Genomic DNA, 22,070 nt, shown 5'->3' on the forward strand with positions numbered 1-22,070 from the left:
ACTACATCTACAACAGTTACTTCTAGTTCCAGTAAACCCGCAGAACATTCAAAAAACGGCAGCGGATCTACAGTGGCAACGCGGCTGAAGCAAGGACGAGGACGGAGCAGTTTGCGGAAACAGGACATAGTTTCTCAGGTTTGGAACAGTTTTTGAATGAAAAACATGATTTAAAAATTTTCAACTTGTCTAGTTACGTTTTTAATGATGTTCAACTATGTGTACTTGAGATGGGATTGAACTTCATTCCCAGTAGAAGAGCAGATCTAGCTAACACACTACTCAATATTAAGCTGTATGTTAGGAAATTAAATTTAACATACATCTTTAAAGGTCTGCATAAGCCATGTGCAAGTGTTCTTAAAAAAATTCTACATTTAATCCTGCTTTACACAGTACTTTGAAAACATTTGAATCTTTACGTAATAATGATATCAGGGAGTTGTAAAAGGTAGACCTGTTGAACGTTATTTTAACTTAAATAGTGAAGAAAAGAAAGCTCTTCATGATTTACAGCAAATTAGTAATGTTAGATTTATGAAAGCCGACAAAGCAGGTGGTTTAGTGGTGATGAACACAGAGAATTATATTATGGCAATGGAACAACTATTAAACAATGAGGATGAATATATGGAAGTAAACTGAGATTACATTAACAGAAATTATAATTTTCTTAAATATGTTTTATATGACCATTTGATGAATGGGGAGATTACAGGTGACATTTATGACTTCATGGTAAATGATAATCCCAGGTTAGGTGTACTATTCGGTATACCTAAAATCCACAAATATGTTAATCACCCTCCATTTAGACCTATCGTGGCATCATCAGGGAGTGTCACAAGACGACTATCTTTGTACTTAGTGTTTTGAACCCTTTAGTTCAGAGTTTACCTTCTTTTATTAAAGACTCTTGGTCCTTTTTGGATAATATTAGGTCATTCTGGACAGAGAATATAAATTTAGGGTGGTTTATTCAGGGAGAATTTTTCATCTTAACTGTGGATGTAATTTCCCTGTACACCTGTATCCCACAAGAAAAAGGCTTAGAATTTGTGCAGAATTTTTAGACTAAATACACTGCCTGGGGTAATTCTACTGTTGGCACCTGTTGCTCCCTAACTGAACTTTTGTTGGATAACAATATTTTCATCTTTAACAGAAAGACTTACAAACAGCTTAAAGGGGTAGCAATGGGTGCCACAGTAGCACCAGCATTTGCTGGATTGGTAATGGGATGGTGGGAAAAAGAAATCTTACCCTCCATTCATTCCTTCTCCGACATTTTATTCTATGGTCGGTGCATAAATGATTTGTTTTTTATTGTAAAAGGTTCTGCAGATAACTATCATACAGTATCGGCAGAACTAAATAGTAGTTGTGAGTTTCTTAAATTTACACTTAGTGGTTTTGGTAACAAAGTCAACTTTCTAGATGTATGGTTGGAATGGGATTTTGATACCAAACAATTCACAACTACAATTTTTAGGAAGAACACTTATGTTAACAACTACTTGCATTTTTGTAGTAATCACCCTAAGCATATCAATAAAAATGTACCTAAAGGTCAATACATAAGAGCGTCTCGAATGACAACAAATGAAATATTTTTGGAAGAAATTGATTTCATCACTAAACCATTTTATGGAAGATGTTAGCCTGAGGCACCATTGCAGAAATTAATGCTGTTATCATTAATCGAAGGAAAACTGTATTTTCACATATTTTGACAATCTGCTTGCGGGGGCAATCCACGATTGTTCAACAAAAAAGTAGCATTACTTCAAATATGATACCATCCATCCCTAGATGTATAATTGACATGTCTGTTGACAGTAATCCCATTAAAAAGGTGATTAGAAATAATTGGAAGATCATTCTTGGTAATGATGATTTAGTTAGTACCTTAAGCAATACACCTAGTTTTGTTTCAAAAAATCTAACATCATTAAGAACATGTTAGAAAAAAATGACAACTTGATAACTGTACCTGCATCAAATAAAACTAATGGTATGTTCAAATATTTTAGTTGCAACATGTATAGGTACATTCAGGAAGGTCCTTTCATTAATTTGTTTCACTTAGATAGAACTATTAGTGTAAAGGGAAAATTTTATTGTAATTCATCTAACAGTTTATACTGCATCATGCTCAGGTTGCACTGCATTTTATGTAAGTATGACCACCAGGAATCTTTGTACAAGAATAAGGGAACACTATTACGCTATAAGAACTAAAGATAAGAATGCCTTATTTAAGCATTCAACCATCCGTAGCTCATATAAAAAATTCACGTTTAGTGTTCTAGAACAAGTCGTTAAAGACCTTAGAGGTGGTAATATTAAAAATAAAGCTGAAAGAAAATAATCATTATGGCAGCTCAGAATGGACGCAGATAGGTTCCCTGGTCTTAACGAATCTATTAATATTAAATGTTTTTTTAACAGAAGATAATTAGTATATACTTTTATATGTAGTAAAGTATTGGTGTTCATATATTTCTATTTTAATTTATGTTATTGTATTAAAAATATATACATTTTATTATTGTATTAAATTAGTTTAAATTAGCGGTTGAGAGCATATACAGCATGTTTAGCATTATTTAGTATTTATACAGTTTTGTTTCAGTTGTAGTACTGTATTACTTTAAAATAAGCAAGCAAGTGTAGTAGACTATTGTTCTGGTAATAGTTTGTTTTATTAAACACTATTAAGTATGGGAGGGGCATGATATATTTGTATTTAAGCTTGTGAAAAATGTGTATGGATGTATTCTGAAGAAGTCTCTTGACGAAAGCATTTTTTACGCTCAAATATTGTGGTTGGTGTCTTCCTTTGTTGTTCCAGTGTATGGTTTTGTGGTTTCTTGTTCACTGGTGGTTGTTTTTTTATTACTAGCTAGTATTTGGTCTATATTGCTTCCAAAACCATTTAGTTTTGTAGAAAAAGGAGTGCATTTCTTTTTGCAATGGTGTTAAAGCTGCCTTGAGTTCTTCCATAAAGAGGGGTTGTTCTGACTTCATTTTGGCAGTCTGTTTTTGCAAGTCATGTTATTTTACAGTTTTTTGTCTCTTTATATAAACTTCTTTCTCCGATGAGGTTATTTGTGAAAATCTTGTTTTCGACATTTGAGCTTCCATTGAGTCCATGGTTCTATATTTATTGACCGTTTATTTACTTATATAGCTTCCTATGAATTTCTACTGAGGCCTGAACTGCTTGCAGAGAATCCCCAATCAGCACATGTTGATCTTGCAGATAAGTATATAAATTCTTTATATTTTTTTACAAATCTGCAGCAGAAATGATTTGTTGTTTAGTATATCACAGTATCATCTGTTTTTTGATGGTTTAGCAGAGTTGCTGAAGCCCTGATTATGTTAGATTGTAGATTTTTGTCAGGAGCTGTCTGAGAAGGGTGCTTCCTAGCTGGCAGTCATCTTGGAATCCCCCGAAACCATTACTTCTGTCAAATTCCTGTGTATTTAACTATACCCGTCCCAGAGCTTTTAATTGCACCTTGAAAAATAAAAGCAAAATTAACAGCTTACTTTTCTTCTCCAGAAGATTTTTTTTATCTTCTTTACTTTGCAGAATTATATTTTTCTCAACTTGAATATGGTATGTCCCTAACAGCATCAGCCTCAGAGAACACACACTAGAAACAATTTCTAACAAAGTACATTGTTCTATAACCTTTGTTCCACAACATTAACATCAAAGGCAAACAGCTGACAAAACTAAGTGGCTACAAGTTAAACAAAAAAATGACCCCTTAATAGCCTCTCAGTTGAACCTGTAACCCTAGAATCCCACAGCAGCCAAATTTGGAATGAGGATTCCCTCCTACAAAAGCAGAGGTGAACCAGATTCAGGGCCAATACCGCAAACATTCAAAACAAAGATACATTGTACTAAGCCCAGCTTCCCTTCTTCTGGACCAAAATTCGGAACATCACCACCATCATACTTAAAAGGTTTAATCAATTACATCAAATTTCATCCTAAGATTACAACTCATCTCCACAAAGTCCAGTGCAAATACTTTGCATCAGGAAACATCATTTAATGTATTCCCCTAGAAAATCCTCTCTTTATACTTCAGTCTTTTTTTTTTACTCCACCCTCTCTTTTTTCTCTATAATGTTTCTTCCTTTTACTTTATAAACTCTGGACTTGTATAGTCTTAAACCAACTTTGTGACACTTGCCCATAATATTTGTAATGATTACTAGTTATGGTTTGCCAATGGTTATGTCCTACTTTTGCCTATATAACCTCTGGGCCAAGCCAGAACTTGGTCCATCTGTATAAATGCTCCTGACTCAGTAAAGAGACAAATAAATACATTGCTTCTAGTGTGATTTTTTTTAGGATGAAAAAGAGTAGACGTTTTCTAACCTCTTCTCTATGCATGATAAACCTGAAGGATGAGGTCTGGTGAACAAGTTCTAAAAAAGTCTTTTCCCCTTCAGAAAAGAGAGACTTGCTAGTTCGTGCTTCCCTATAGATTAAGTCATTTAGGCTGGGTTGGTGGGTAACAGTTTCAGCCTGCGTCGTCACTACAGAATGCAGTTAATGCCATTTTACAGTTCTATTTCAGTGCTTTGACTGCAGTTTTTACTTCAACACTATGAAATACACAGCAACAGACTGTTACAGATCTAAGTTCATTCAGAGCTTGTTTTAGCAATTCTTGTGTGCACTGGAAGTATTTACAGTTCACAACCACTACAGCAACTACCAACTTTTTAAAATGATCAGTGCACAGAAAAAAAACAGAATTGCCAGAGAAGACCCAAGTACCATGGTCCTAGTGCACAGACACAAAGATTACACACGTTTTTGTTTAAGACTGAAACATAAAAACTACTACTTATTTAGGAGATACGGTTTGAATGCTTGTAAAAGTTTGTCAGTGATTCTGGCAGATGTATTTTTGGTTACGTCAAACCTTTTACACACTAACAAGCACTTTATTCAAATATGAAGAGGTAGCTTCAGTATCATCAGGATTCTTCTAAATACTTGCTGCAACAGTCACCAGCAGCATCATTTAAGAAGTGTTTTACAAAGAAACATGAAAGTTTAAGCCCAGCAACCCTTATTTGCCTTTAGACTACCTTAAAAAGCCTATATCACACATACTGATGTGCTGTAGATTAACAAAAGTCCTACCTCCTTCCTTATAGGTCCATAGGTGTACACTATGCTAACAACCACTAGGGCCCTTAAAAGTCTAACTGTGCAAGCCAAACGTGACCCTCAAATTTGATTTATGTTTGATTTATAGGGGGTAATTTACTGACTGCCTTTGTCCATCATGGGCAGAGGAGCCAGACCAGGGGTGAATTTCCAGTTATCCATCCATTGGTTTAAATTTCACTTAAATAGTGATAGGGAGGAATTAGGTCTTTTAATCTAGTAGTTCTGATGCTGCTGTTTTGCAGATGTGCAAAGGGTTCACTAAAACAGGGTCCGGGGATGCCTTGTATGCCAGGCAAAGATTACCTCTTAGAAGTCTGTATGATACCGCATAATGAGACAGGGCTTACAGGCAATCAGCATAAGGCACTGTGTTTACTCCTTGTATTCTTTATATAAGGAACCTTTGTGGACATTCCAGTTGCTGCATATGTCCGGTCAGGTACATACTGAAGCGGACATTATACTCAATGATGGGCCTGATGAGGGCTGTGTACCTGGTATGATGACCTCTCTGGACCTAGATGCCATGCCCTTGCTTATAAGTTGAGCAACATAGAAGGATTTTCTTATTACCTAGATAAAATAAAACATTTCAAGGCTTCACTTAAGTGCACCCAGACTCTGCCACTGCCACAATTTGTTGTGAGAAAAAGGTTGTTTTAGCTTTCTTGTATCTTATATTGCTTCATTGCCTTCTATTTTGTATGTTGTGATTTATTTTCTTTATACTGTGTTTTACCTGTATTCTGCTTTTAATTGCATATTTAAACTAGGAAACAGACCATAGCTGTATCTCTTGTGAGAAACACAGAATCTGTGCCAGATTCAATAAAGGCTACACTGTGTGTACATGATATGCATTCAAGAACACTCATCACATTTGTGTGCTTTCTAGTCACTCAGAAAGATTACACTAAGTGTACATGTAGTCTACACTTTGTGGTAATTTTATGAATCCGTCAATATTTAAAGCTGCAAGAATATCAGTGGGAAAACTAAAATTAGGAAGAAAAAGCTGAGAGTTATGTCTGGGTTGTCTGTTCACTCACAACGGTTGTACACTTGGTGTAGGCATTACTGAATCTCGGGGATTAGTTTTTCCCTATCCTGACACACTGGTGCAGTTGCGTTTTTAAACTCAAATGTCTGTCTAGTTGCCTACCTCTTATTTTAATACGACAGTGTTATCGCCTTCCCTCTTCTCTTTTATTGGCTATTGCGAGTAAGCACAAAATTATTTTCTGAGATGACTCTCCTTCAGCTATTTAAATTTATTGCCCATCTCACTGTATTCCACAGAACCAGAATACAAAGTACCCACCAACTTCCAATCTATTTTGCTCTTTTAAAGTTAGTGGCTCACCATTTAGATAGCTAAAGCCTAATCTACCCTGTCTTTCATATCTAATTGCTTAGTGTGCACTGCAGCTCTTAGGATATTAACCCATTTTTCCATCTTAACTTTAAAGTTAGCAACATCTACTCCAAGACCACCAATTACTGGAAAGCCCACATTCTGCTTCTCAGAAGTCAACCTGGGAATAGTGCTACTATTTTGCTCCTGGTGGAAGAAAGAGCATAGAAGCATTATTTCCTGGAGACTGCTGATCACCAGAAAGCCTAATAACTGCTTCATAAGTGCCAGCTTGGAATTTGTGCTTATATTTTGCTTCTGGTGACAGAAGGAGCAGACTGCATTGATTCATTGCTGTTTTTATTGGGAAAAGGCCACAACAAGCCTAAAGAGCCTTGCATCATCTGGGACAAGACTGTTGATCACAAAAGAGCCAGTGGCATTATTCTCATCTTCGGACTGGTATTGTTTTCCTTCTGGTAAGAGAAGAAGAAAAGGAACATAGTAGCCCAACATCATGAAGCTGTGGTGAGACCAGCACTACTAGTAGCCAGGCAGTAGCCATTCAGGTGACTCCCCTCTTTTCATCATTCTTGACAAGCTAATTCTTTCTTTTCAGTAAGTACTACTTGATTTGCTACTGCCTAAATTAACTTTAGAATATCTGCCTAAATACTTTAGCCACAAATCATCAGGGTCTACTTCTTAGCTTCCATTCAAATGTTTGGCAGTGATCTTTATAGAAGTAGACACCTTGAGTTGACATTTTTACTGTAAAAGCACAATTGAAATTTCACCAATACCAAGTTGCACACAGGGCAACTAGTTCAGGGGACAAGCACTTCCCCCACAGTTGCAAACCATATACTCCTGACATTAATTTATATACTCAATCCAATCATCTAAATCAACAGATAATGAGTCTGCTGCCATGGATATGAATTTTACAACTATCTTTGTTACCAGCTTGGTGGATATAAGCATACTGAGGCAAGATAGAAACTGCCTCATGTTTGCTGACAACCATGGTATGCAAGACATATATTTACACAATGTCAATGGAGGCAAAGTTCTCACATAAAAACACTCCTAATGTCAATCAGGTTGTCAGTAGTACACATACTGCATCCATCGGACACAATTCAAAGCAAACACATAGACCCTCATATGCTGACATACTTAAATGTAGCCTTCCTAACCCCAAAAACCTCCTAGATGAAGTACACATAACAAATACAGTCAGCAACCCTGAATGCACTGTTTCTAAATAACACCCACATCAACACATACAGCCACATCTCATGAAGTCTCTACTTCTAAGCCCATAAGGCAAGTCACCACATAATCCAACAATCTGGTCATTGGAGACTCCATTGTGACACATACTGATGTCTCTTTCACCAAGTTGAGTAAGGAGAAACTCAACCTCAGCTACGTATCGGGACCAGATTCTACCAGATTACGCATGTACTCAGATCACTGGACCACAAGTACAAGTATAACTCAATCACAGTCCATGTGGGTGTAAATGACCTGAGACGTACCTCCCTAGACTACATGAAGAAACACAACATGGAGCTTTCAGAATGTGTGTCCCAGGCTGGTATGAGCGTAACATTATGCAGCATTTTACCTTCTCCAAGGATGATGCCACAATACGAACAAAAGATGGCTGACATTAATAATTGGCTTAGTTTCTGGTGTCATTCTAAGGGGGTGACAAATTTGTCAGCATGGAAGGAGATGGTCAATCTACTCTGCTTTGCCAGGGAAGATAGCACCTCTCCCCTCTAGGCTTTCAATTATTAGCTAAAACATTGTCTTCCCCATAGTGCCTTTTTAAGCAATGCCAAACTGAAAGTACTACTAACATAGCAAATAATAAAATCTAAAGGTGTTACTGCTAAACACTAAGTGTCTAAACAAAAAACTCCACTCCTTAGAAGCTCTCCTCACCATAAAGAATGAGGACATCTGTGGAGTCACTGAAACCTGGTTTATGTCTGCTGAGAACACACTTGCCAGTGCAAGGTTATAATGCCTTCCACACATTCAGACCAGCTACTACACAGACAGGGACTAAAGGGTGGAGGCATCGCCATCTACATCAAAACTAAATATACCTCAAGGCTGACCAAACAGGACAATGCACTTGAGCTTTTCCACATTCAAATAATCATAGGCAAAATCCCATAACACTTCCTTGCATGTTACAGGTCCCCCTCTATGACCCATGAAACCCATAACATGGGTTTAAACTTACTGGAAACACGCACCATCCATCCAATAACATATTCATGTGCAGCTTTAATTACCCCACTATTAAAATCATGTAAGACACCAAATGTACAGTCACAGAGATTCCCGGATTTTGTAAACACAAGCTCCTTGCACAAGACTGTCAATACACCAACCAGGGGTACAATCATACTGCATCTGGTCCTCAGTAACATGGGAGAAGGTTACACACCCCTAGTGTAATGTCTTCTCTAGTAAAGTCAGACCACAAAATGGTCACCTTTGAAGTAAAAAATAAAACCAAGAACCCAAGCTAACCCTGGAGTATTCAGGAACTACTCTAAGGTTAACTTCCTACTATTCATTGATAACCTGACAAAATGTCAAGCCCCCATAAACCCTGAGAATACTGCTACCTATGTGGAACTGTTCACAGAAACTCTATACAAGCATTTTAATAGCTGTACCCATCAGGAAGAAGTACTGAACTAACTCAAAACACAAACCACCCTGGTGGAATCGCATCATCAATAGGTTGTATAACAGAAGGAAGAAAATCATGGCAAAATTAGGAGGTGCAACACCCAGCAGGATAAATGCACTCTCAAACTAAACAAACAATTCTGAGGACAAATAAAGTCTACCAAAGCCACATTTGAGGTAAATTTAACCTCCCAGGCCAAGGGCAACCACAAGGCATTCTTTAGCTATGTCCACAACCTCAAAGGCAATAAATACACAGTTGTGTGCAGAGCTCATTGTTAATGAAACCACTTATACTGAGACAGAAAATATAGCAAACATACTAACCAACAAATTTAGCTCCAACACCACCCCTCTCTCCCTTTCATCCTTCCCTCAGGAAATACCATCAAATGCAACTCTCCCTGTTATCACTAGGGAACAGGTCCTTAATGCTCTCTCTCAAGCCAAGAAAACTGCATCAGTGGGCTCACACAATATCCCAGGATGACTTCTAAACAGCATGAAACATGACCTGTCAGACACATAAGTCTCACTAGTCTCATATGGAAAGCCATATCACAGAAATTATCAATAATGACACAGGAAACCACCAGACATTGGACCCTACCAAATTTGGTTTCATCAAGAGCAGGTCATACCTACTCAACCTGGTGGTGTTCTTTGAGAAGGTCACCAAACCAATGGATGAGGGCAAAATGGTTCACACTGCCTACCTTGACCTGGCCAAGGCATCTAACACAATACCACACACAGGCATTCTTGACAAACTCAACAAGTTAGGTATAAACCCTTATGTCACCAGGTGGATAGCAAGCTAGCTCACAGACAGGATCCAGGAAGTCAGAATTGGGTAGTCCACCTCTAAACAAAGAGGCCAGTCAAAAGCAGAGTCCATCAAAGTTTGGTCTTGGGACCACTCCTTTTTGGCATTTGCACCTCTGAAGTCAAGGACAATGTTAATGGCCTCTGGCTAACTAAATTTGTAGATGAATGCAAATTAGGAGTTGACACTGAATCAGATACAAATGTTCTCCAGAAGGGCTGTCACAGACAAATAACTGGTGTCAGAGCCATGGACTAAAATGAAGTACCAAGAAATGCATAATAGTATAATTCGAGAAGTCATCCACTATCACACTGACAACACACCCCTAAGAGTTGACCCTGTAGTCAGCGACTTGGGGTCATACACAGACAGCAATCTAGGCTTTGACCATCAGGTGTCTACAATAGTGAGGAAATCATTCTGTGTGTGAAACTTATAAACAAAGGCATGGCACCTAGGTCCAAGGAAGTCATTGTTTGACTGTATTCTGCCTTCATCAGAACTGTCATGGAGTACAATGTCCCCTTTGATATGCACCTAACCAAGCATATCCAACAATTGGAATGTCCAGAAAGGTTCCTCACTAAAAGAATACAGGCCATAAGTAACATGTCCTATGCAAACTGCCTCAAGGCTCTATTCCTGTAGTCTGTCTCCTACAGGTTGTTGAGGGGAGATCTATGCCTAGGCTCTATTCCTGTATTCTGTCTCCTACAGGTTGTTGAGGGGAGATCTATGCCTAGCATATAAGGCACTGTCAGACCCCAAAATGATGGACCTCCTGCATATCTGCAAAACAAACAGCACCAGAATTAGCCATTCTGAAGAATTAAACCTTGCCTGTGATATAAATAGGACCTGCTGGAGAGACAGCTATGTATTCCAGAGACTAACCCCTTCTCTGGAACAGGCTCCACATCCACAAAAAGCAGAGTTCCACCCTAATCCAATTCAAGGGTTACTTGGACAATTGGCTGGAGAACAGGAAAGTCATCCCTGGTTTGGCACCTATGTCTCGAATGGACACAGGCAGCATGTAGATAGTTCATCTCCCAGGACCCTGCTTGTAAAGGTTTCCTCTTCCAAACCCCTGCTTATACTCATAAAGGGTACCAGGATTTGGGATGCAAGGCTAGGCTTAAAAAGGTCCTTGTGGATGTTAGCCTAGTAAACACCTATGAACCAATGAACATATTGGTTGAAAACATGGTTACTATCTACAGGAGTTCCCAGATCCCCAATTAGTAATTAAACTTTTAAAATGTGTTTTATTGATGATATAGTTACACATGTTGGAAGATTACCCAAAGGGTATTATAATGCATTTCTTGATTTTGAAATTAACTTTGTCAATCCTATGCATTTCTGAATTCCTCCTCCTCTGAAGTTAACTGTCAGTCTTATACATTTCTGAATTCTCTCAAATGAAACTAAGCTTCTCAGTAAGCTGATATAATCATCCATCACCCTCTTTCCGCATAAAGACACTTCTTCATACTGACAAATGGTCACACTTGTTCCAGCTGTAGAGTGATCTCTTGAATCATTGTTGCTGAAAAAATACTTCCCACAGTGGACTGCCATTCTCAGGGAAAGTCTGCATGTTAGATAAACTATGGGCCTTCTTCCACTGGCATCTTTGTATGCTCCATACCTGCAGTATATAATGAGTGTAATGAGTTTATGCTGCATTTTTTTATTTGCTTTTTTCATCTCTCGTGGAACAAACACATTACAATTTTCAAAGACTTAATATAAAACTGGGGGGAGGGATGTAGCTAATATGAAATAAAGTTCCTTGTATTAGGGAATGGGAAGCAAAGCGTCCCCCCCCCCCACAAGAAAAGAAAGAGAATGCTCGAACACTATTTTTATCACCTAATAACTCACATGCTTTCACTGGTGCTGACTTCTTTCATGCTGAGTGGTCTCAGTGAAACAGAACGCAAAACTTGCTAGGTATTACATATACAGTACCTCATCTATTCTTATTATTCTTATATTGCTTATTTACTTTAAGCTCATGCGAAATGACAACCAAAGTATTTGCTAATGATATTTTCTCTTTCACCTCAGTGAATACTCCATAACTACAAATCATGTAAATTAATGAAAACTGTGGCAATATCTACACCACTTTCTGGTGAATGATTGTTACTTACTCATTACAACCAAGTGATGCCTCCAGCTTTTTCAGCAGTTACATCCTATTGAAGACTCTAGCTGTCAAAGATTCCTTGCTCACATTTGCATTAACTTCAAAACCACACTGCATACAATGCACTAAAATACTTCATATTAAAGCTTATACAATAGCAGACACAACTGCATTGATAATTGTCTTCTGTTTAGTGAGGATAAAGAAATATTAATTCTTGTTCATATAATATTTACTTGTATTGTCATAAATGTCATGCTTTTTCTAAGTGTCTGGTAGCAAGTAGCACAGACAGAACTGCTTAGATTCATATGCAAGCTGTAAGCTGGATGAACATGCTGCTGACAGTTGCATAGATATTGTAAGCCGTTTATAAAATATTACAAACTTAATAGTTACAGTGTTTACTATGACTTATAAAATCCAGTTTAAGACATAGAACCCAAAGAATGCTATAAAACTAGTTTGCACTGAAGAGTTTGCCATTCACATTTCTTTAGAAAGGTGAGGACATAACCTGAGTCTATCAAAAAACTTTAGGCTCCACCTACTGGAAGTTACTGTGCAACCTTCCAGAACTCCATTAGAGGGAATGAGTTAAGTACACAACGACAAAGCATCTCATCTTGATCTTTACTCACACAGCTTGACAATTCCTTCACTATTGTTTCTTTATCCCCAACATATTGATTTATGCCACATTTGACTCCGACTAAGCTATGCAGCTACTGCTATTTATGACCTCCAACTCCCTTCATCTCGCTGTATCCTTCATGACTTTACTACCCTGGAACTCAGAAAGGCCATCCTGTTAAACCTTCATGTAGCACACGTTAGCCTCGATTACTTTTGCTATTATTTAAATACATCTGCAGACAAAGTTACTTCAGTTTCTTTCCAGCTTTCACTCACTCCCTAATAGCATCACAGAATAAAGGACAAAGCAGAAAATAATTGCGGCCTCTTTTTAAATAATATTCTACTTGATGATTAACAGAATGAAAGTATTTATATTAACATGCAAATGCATTTCTGGAAGAAAAGACGGCCTGTAACTGTAATGACCACTTTCATTCAACTAAGCAATCCTCCCTGATTTGACACAAAATTAAAACACTTTAGTAGGGACAGTGCAGTGTTTTGGGAGGAAAATCAAGAAAATCACTGAAAAACATGGACATCTAAGAAGTATGTTTGCAAAATGTGTCTCATCGTTTAGACTGCAATCTTCTGATTACTACACACCAACCAGGAAATAATGCATGGATACAACCACTTAGATTAAGATTTGCTGGGTCCTTTAATCTGTTTTTACAAATTTTGTATTCGAAAAAAAAAAATTCTTACCTTCCATTCTTAAACAGGAAAGTCATGACCAGTGCATGAGGGGCTCTGATCTTTGCTCCATATCTAAAACAAAACAAAAGCTTACGATAAATACAAAGACAAGTTAAGAATAAAGTTTGGGGAAACCAGGGGAGCTTCTAGTTCAGAATCTTGCAGCCAAAGCATTTTGTTAGTGTTCTGATTTCAGGTCTATAAACCATTATAATCTTATTCAGCAACTTCCAGTAGCAATATGTAAAGCAATATGTAAAGAAATGAAGTGCAAATATCATCCAGAAATAAAAGAATGCTTGAAAAACAATATATATACTAAAATTTCACTTTATTTAATCCTAAATGAATTACTGTATAATTATGTTTTTAAAAAGTATGCAAGATCTTTTTTTTAAAGCCAAAGGAAAAAAAAGTTTGCAGAATTGCCTCATTACCACAAACATTTATTTACTCTACTTTGATATGTTTACATGAAATAAGATACAATTTACAAAACAGGCTTTTAAGTTAACCAGTCATATTTTCTAACTAGTAAAAGTAAAAGCACAAATGACCAGCAGATGTAAATGTTTGAAATCCATATAAATATATCACCTGCATAAAATACTATAACTTGGTAAACTGAAACACAAGTGAATGAAGCTGATGAAATAAAAGTAAAGTACTGCATCAAACTTGGCAGTGCAGAGTCAAAACAACTTATCAATTTGATCAATTCTAATCTTTGATAACAGGGAATGGTCATGTCCATATGGACATGACCAAAACAGTCATAAGTGAAGAAATGATGGATGAGAAAGAAAACCACAGCATCTTAACTAAGACATGTCCATAACCAAAGAGCACAGACTACATAGGATTACAGCTTTAGGCATGTTTGAATTCAAATGTAAAAGCATAACTTAACTTGGCCAAATGAATGAAAAATGCTTATTTACAAAGTTTTCTTAGTAGAACTGCCAGTTACATACAATCAGCATGCAATCAATGTCTCCATGGAGGAAACATCTGTTAGTTTATTGCTGCAAGCTAAAACGTGAAGTAATGTGATGCAGGGTGATGCCAACATTGACTCCGCTATGAAGAATTAAATGCATAATGTGTGAACCATATAGCTCCTTAACTGAGCCACATTTCCTCTAACCTTATAAAACCAGCACACCCAACTTCAACTTTACACCTCTTGCCATATGCAGCTGCTAAGCAAAACTATTCCATTACTACAGATCTACAGGTCAGTGTTTAGAATGTATACTTTAGTACACTGCCAGCCAGTAGTCCCATAGAAACACTGTTCACTTGTACAAATTAAAATACTGATAAAATTCCAATAAAGACCTCCTACTAAGGTGTAAGAAGATACCTGTAGAATGATTCTGTCATGGCACAGCCATCATACCATCAGCCTGGTCTTTGCAGTCAAAAGGATAGCACAAGTTTTCATCTGCAACTCTCATTAGGTATTGTCCAAAGATATTATAATCAGAGTCAATGCACACAGCATAAGAAATAATCTGCCTAAATAATCTGCCTGACTTCCACTCCGTGGCTGACATATACAAGCCCAACTTATGAGGTATGCCCAAGTCTGTATGGGAAGCCTAAAATAACCCCCTCCACATATGCTGAATTGGTTCATACAGCTTATTAACAAGACAGGAAAAAGGATATACTCTACATCATCAGTAAACTGCACTCATTCCTGATACTCAGTCCCCTCCACCCCAAAAAATATAAATAAATAAATAAATAAATAAATAAATAAACAATACTGGAAAAAAAATAGGATCCCTGCAAAGATTGTGAGAAACTGGTTAAAAATAAATTAGTATTTGTATTAGCATATATGCAGGAAACCCCAGGACATTCTTCAAGCAGGGCATAAACTGGATAGAAGACAACTTGTCACATCAGCTTCTCCTGCTTTCGGGCTTCAATGTTAACTCGAATGATTGTGGACAAAGCAAAAAAAAAAAACTATCAAACCTCTATTAGTAACATTCAACAGTTAATTTCACTTTTCATTAGCGAAAACACAACCATAAGATTAGTGGACCATACACAGTATGGCTGGGATAAAATACTTACTTCCCATTAGTGACAGCAATAAACACAATATTTTGGAGCAATAAACACAATATTTTGGTAAAATCACAATGATGTTAAAATACAACGGCATAGTGACCTTAAAAGTACTTTCTGTGGTAAAAGTTACTGTAGCTCCATAGAATGCAAATAAGCATTCTGCTGTGCTGTAGTAATTATCCCAATTACTGGTGCCACTCAGTGCTGAGCAGGGATGCATAGCTTCTAATGGTGTACTCGGCTTAAAGCTTCGGTTTCTCCTCTATATTTCATCTACATTTATTTGTCACTTATAGCAAGTGGAGCACAGGCATGAGACAACTCACATCTCCAAGAGTAGGGGGTTCTTTCTAGCCTATCAAGACCTGCAATGCTACTGCTAACCAAAATCCTTTGCATACCACTGGGTAACGTCTAGCATACAATACAGCATACTCTTAACAAGGCATGTCTATGAATCACTGCTACATTACCAAGTAGCAACTACACTAACTTAGAACAACAATGATGCGATTCAAGGGAAACTGTGCAAGTGACTGGATCTTCCAACAAGCAGACTCCTTGAAGGGCTGAGTATTTGTTTTACATTTACTACTCATGCTACACGTGAAGACACAATGCAATGCATCTGTACAGTTGAGTGTATTACTACTCATGCTGCACTTGAAGATACAATGCAATGCATCTGTACGGCGGAGTGAAGCCCACAGCTTTAACAAACAAGAGTTTTCATGAATATACACATCCTAACTACACACACACACATTGATAATTAAAAATCTACAAGTCTAACCTGCTTCCTTGTGAAGCAGGCTTGAGGTCATATGACATGAACAGATTATGTAATCAGTTTTTAAATGTGGATGAACTTACCCGAGAAGTTTTTACTAATAAAATGAAAGTGCTCATGATTACTTTATTTTGTTCTAAAATACATTTTGTTGATCTAGGAGCTTACAGTCAGAGTCTCTGCAGACCTGAGGTTTGTTTTTTCTTTGTTTTGACTTGGTTTGTGTTCTGCTACCAGCTGAATCCTTGAGAAGTGCTCTGAAAAAGTCATCTATAAGGTGTTATCTTTTCAGGACAGTACACAATTAGACAGCATGGATTTGCAGAGGGGTGCTCCTGCATAATCAACTTGATTAATTTTTCCTGAAATATTGTTGAGGCAATAGATGTAGGTACAGCAGGTATGTCATCTATTTGGACTTTGCAAAAACATTTCATACGGTGCCACACAGTGCAGTCATAAGAACAATGCAGTCTTTAACTATCATCTTCTGTAATAAATTAGATACTGAATGGTTGAATTGTAGGATCTGTGAGGTATGTACAAACTGATGCCTTTCACAAGAACTGGCAGTCAAAAACAGGATACCTCAAAACTCCTTTTGGGCTGGCTATTACTTGAATGCTGATCTCAAAATTACCAACAGCATATAATATCTGGGTTAGTAAATCTGCCAACAAGACCAAGGTTGGTGGAATTGTAACCTGTAACCAACATTAAAGACCAATACTTAGTACAGGAATATCTAGATAATTTGCACAAGTGTACTGTGGTTAATGGCATCAACCTCAATGCAAAAAAGTGCAAGGTTTTACACTTTCAAAAGAATACAGAAAATTGGATGACCATATCTTAACATCAGATAACCTCGTCAGGGATTTAGGTATACTGGTTTATAATGGCTTTCCTTTTGAAGAGCATTTGAAAAGTGTGCTCAGAAAAGCCTATGGGCTGGTAAGAAATATCTTAAGATGCATCTTCAGTAGACATGCCAGGGTTTTGATGCCAAACTATAGATCTCCTAGAAGACCACTAAGAGTACTGTGCTTCTATATGTATTTATGATCAAATACAAAGAAATTAGAGAAGATAAAATATTTTTACAATACAGATTAACAAAGCACTTTTATTAGTGTTTTTGGATTTGTTCTCAACTGGTTACAGGTTGTTGAAGGGGGATTTAATAGTGAAATAGTTGTAATAGTTTAAATGTCACAGCAATAAGGAGTTAGCTGGTACACTGGTTGTGGATTTTGAGCAATCACTCTATAAGAACTTGGAAAAACTATCATCTGGTGGTATGACTTCCAGTAAGGACAAGTCTATGCAACTCTTTCTTTTCCTGCAGGATTGGCAAGCTATGGAATGTTTTATCAGTGAATATACAAAAGGCAAAAAGCTTGATTATATTCAAGAAGATGACCACTAAATGACTCAAAGGGAACATATACAGTTCAGACTTTAATAGCTGCAAACTTCTAAACTGTCAACATTATTGCCTCCGAGTTTGTTTTTAACTACACCGAGACAATCACTAATGGTCTGGACAATGGCACCATCATAAGTAAATTCAATTCTATACAGTGTATTTAGAGACTTAAATCATATCCAATAATAGCTTCAAATCTCCCAAAGTTTTCCAGCTGCACTCTCCTTAGAATCTATCCATCAGGGAATACTCTCACGCCAATTCTCTTTCATCAACCAGGCTCACAATTACGGAGATGTATGGAAAGATCTTCAGAAGGACATTCCTCTACAATGAAGCATTCCCATCCAGAAATAAAGGATATAAACAGCATCAGCAAGTATTGCAAGCCTCTGAATGAAACATTTATAGGGGACTTGGAAACAAATGAAAATAAGAAACAGAAAGCTGCTAACATCATTTCAGGCAAACCCAACCATTTATGCTAGCACCCCTAAAAATGCACAGCAATTTGAACAGCCTAATAAAAGACGCAGATGTCAAGTGACATCAAAGATTCATTAGCCAAAAAAAGAGCAAAGGTAAGCATATGTAACTTCTTTATCTTTGCAAAAGAGACGTTAATTTGCTTCTTAGCCGTAAGACATGAAATCCCCTCTTCCCTCTGCTGTAGATAAAACCCACAAAGGAGAGAAAAATCTACAAACTCATCAGATAAGGGAGGAAAGCAAAGATGTGCATGTCATGGCATGCAAAAAATGGATAAGTGACTGCACAATACAGCACCTGGCATAACTAATTTCTTGTTTACAAAAAACAGTGAGTAACACTGTCGCTTATGTTTAGGAAGGCATATGAAAATCCATTTGTTTTAATAAATGCCTGGCTCTTCCTGTCTTGACAACCCTGCTGTTTACTTGCCAAGGTGGCCAATAGTTTATCTGCTCTGTAGAAACAGTGTATGTTCTTTAACCTAGTAAAATACTGCACCAAGTCAAAACATAAACAAAGAAGCCCGGAAGTATTGTAATTGGGATTCTTTGTAACAAAAGCTGAGAAATAATGACACTTAATGGTTCCTGTTATTAATCTGATGCAGTCTAAAACAGCCACAAGCTACATGTCACAAATCTTACAGTCACCAAATTCTACAATTACAGTTCACCTTCTGGGACAGTTGTCAATTATATAGATTTCTCAGTTAATTCAGTTGCTGAACATACATGGAAAGTAAGGAAGAAAGTACAGTTACAAAGGATAACTTGCCATAACAATAGACTTTGAATAGATCACTACTGCAATAGCCTAAGCTACACAACAGGTATCCTGCCAAAGATCAAACATCTGGACAGCTTCCACAGCTTTAGGACACCTTCCACACACCTGTAAGACTGTTAGAGCTCAAAAGGTAACTGGTATAAAAGTAAATGTAAGGGAACCAAAAACTAGGGAAGCTAGAGCTCTGTTTAGAAAAATGTACTAGAAGAAGAGGGGAAGTTAGGCATCCCGACCCTGGCAAAAAATAACAAGGGGAAGGAGGGAGGGTATTTATGCTTCAAAAGTAATCTATTCAAACATCTAGTGTTATGGAAAGTTAATGTACCCAACTTTACAATGATTATCATAAGACCACTGTTGGAGTAACCTAAACTGTATGAGACAAACACCAAAGCTTAGTAAGAAAGGGAGGAGGAAGAAGGGCGAGAGTCCAGCAGCCCTTGGAGAATGACTGTAGCAAAACCCTGCTGACTTTAAAGAAAAAGTCAATTATGAAGTGCTCAGTAAAAGAATGAAGACAAGAAGCCCAAGCAGATGCTTCTATAAAATGTAAACAAATATAAATAAACAAATTTTCTATAGTCTGCTTTTTCTCTAAAAAGCAGTAGAAGTTGCCATATCCCAGACAGAATGGGTTTTGGCTGTGCCTGAAAGTATCTTGTCATGGTATGAACAACAAAACTGAATGACATGAGATAACCATTTGGAAACAGTATGTTTTTATATTAACTGTCATTTTTTCTAACCTTCGTAAGAAATAAACAATTGATTAGAATTCTTGAAGTCCTTTGTCAAATCAATGCAATAGCAGAGTTGTCTGTGGACATCTCCAAAGTATGAAGAATTCTGTCTCTCTTATTCATTGGTTCTGGAAAGAGCACAGGGAGATGAATGGACTGATTCAAAGAAACCTCTGAAACCACTTTAGGCATAAAGGAAGGGTTAGTTTTCAAAAGTACCCTAGATCTGTAAAAGAAGCTATAGGACTGAATCACCAAAAGAGCTTGTAACCGATTTATTCTTCTTGCAAAAGTCAGAGCAATTAGCAACAATGTTTTCCATTATAAGAACTTCAAATTGGTTTGTGAACTGGTTCAAAAGGAAAAAGTGTAAGTTTTTTGCAGCACAAACTTAAGATCCCATGGAGAAGCTGCCTATTTCATAAGTAGGCAAATATGTAAAACACTTTTGGCATAAAGAAGAAAGTGGGGGATCAACAGGCAAACGAGAAAAAATAAGCAAAGATGAATATTATGAAAGAGTAAGAAAGGCTAAAAATAGTAACAGGTAGAAATACTGAAGAACCAAAAGGCAAATGAGCCTTAAAAAGGATCTTGGTTCAAACTATGGCACCAATTACAAAATCTTTCACACTAATCATATACGATTTTCTACAATATATATATATATATATTTTTTGCCTTCTTTAATACCTGCTGCAGATCTTTATAGAAAAGCAGCCTAAAATATACATTAGAATTATATGAGCTATGCTGTAAGTTGAAGAATTTTCTGGCTGGGGAAGATCAAAGGGCCCATATCTTGTGTAAGTCCATCCTGTGAAAGACCTTTTGGAAAACTGCTCTTCACCATTTTCAAATGAAGAAGAACCAGTGTTGACGGGGCCAAAAAGGAATTACCAGAATAATTTAAGGATCTTTAAAAGAACTTCTGTTACTAAGGAAAAGCATATAGGAACATTCTCATCAATGTGCCTTTTTTGCAAGAAGTCCAGTAACAGAACTTTGTTTACTGTCTTTAAGGAATTCCCCATAGATGGATAAGATTTCCTGAAGACCCCAGTGCGTAACTTCCATTTGTGATGCCTGTCCTGGTTCTGCTTAGCTTCTTTGCCACAAAATTCAGCTCTGACAGATTGAATGTGCTTCATTCATAGCTAAACATTAATGAGTATTCATTAGAAAAGGCAGCACATATACCAAACCAAATAAACTTGAGTTTCTACGTCAGGACAATATCTAAGTAAAGTACATAATGCACAAAGCTGAAGGCTCATATTCAGACTGGAGTTGATGTAATTAAAAACTAAAAAAATGTAGGTACTGTGCTGTAAAAGGAGTTTAAGTTTCATTGCAAGCTTTTGGCATACCTTTCAATTTATCCATCCACAACCCATTTTCTCATTTTTTTGAACATATGGTCAGGGTGTCACTTCAACGACACTCATGAAGAGCCAATGCTCACACTACCGTGTGGCTAGCCTTTCAATCCTGATCATTAAAAAGATGGACTTTAAAACCCACAGCAGAGGATCAGAAAGAGGAGGACTTTCTTATACTTCATAATGGGATGTCTTCATACACTACTTCCTATGCAATTAATGATAGAGAACCACAGTACAGATTTAGTTTATTTAAATAAAGTACGTGCCCATAAACACTTCTACTTTTATGCAGAAAATTAGTAAATCTAAGAGTATGCCCGGAATTATTTCTCTATGCTTAAATCAAAGCAATGGACAGGTATGACTATTAATCACAGATTATCTCCAAACACCTGAAAGGTATTTAAAATTATCTGCAACAGCAAAAAAAAAAACAGTTTACTCAGTCAAACCACTAAACTGCAAACCTATGCCAAACTGTTTCAAAAGGTTCCTTACACTGCCCCATTCCGGAAGCCCTTAAGAACTGCTAAGGCGGTGTGGTACTTTTGTTTTTTCAGCAGGGCGTTTACTGTGTAAATTAGCGTCTCAAGTGAATTTTTCTCTCCCATGATTTTTATTGTCAAGAAGCTTGCTGCTGCTGCTTCATTGGAAAAGTAACAGATCCTTGTTGTGCAACTGTGACAGGATACCGCAACGAAACGAAAATTGGCTTTTTTACATCACAATGCCTTTCAAATTAGCC

At 37.1% G+C, this 22,070-nt stretch overlaps 1 protein-coding gene across 1 annotated transcript in view; it reads right to left on the reverse strand.

Annotated features, from left to right (window-relative positions):
- The window catches only part of PXMP4 (peroxisomal membrane protein 4), a gene marked incomplete at its 5' end in the record, with an annotated part of 64,005 nt that extends 41,975 nt beyond the window's left edge, over nt 1-22,030 (reverse strand). Inside the window, 2 exon segments of the mRNA XM_044090273.1 lie at nt 13,625-13,687; nt 21,824-22,030. Coding sequence (XP_043946208.1) covers nt 13,625-13,687; nt 21,824-21,936 — 176 coding nt within the window.
- Between the last annotated feature and the right edge of the window lie 40 nt (nt 22,031-22,070).

This window comes from Protopterus annectens, chromosome 12.part0 (assembly GCF_019279795.1).
Source record: "Protopterus annectens isolate FY-2018-M chromosome 12.part0, PAN1.0, whole genome shotgun sequence".
In the NCBI taxonomy this organism is placed as follows: domain Eukaryota; kingdom Metazoa; phylum Chordata; order Ceratodontiformes; family Protopteridae; genus Protopterus; species Protopterus annectens.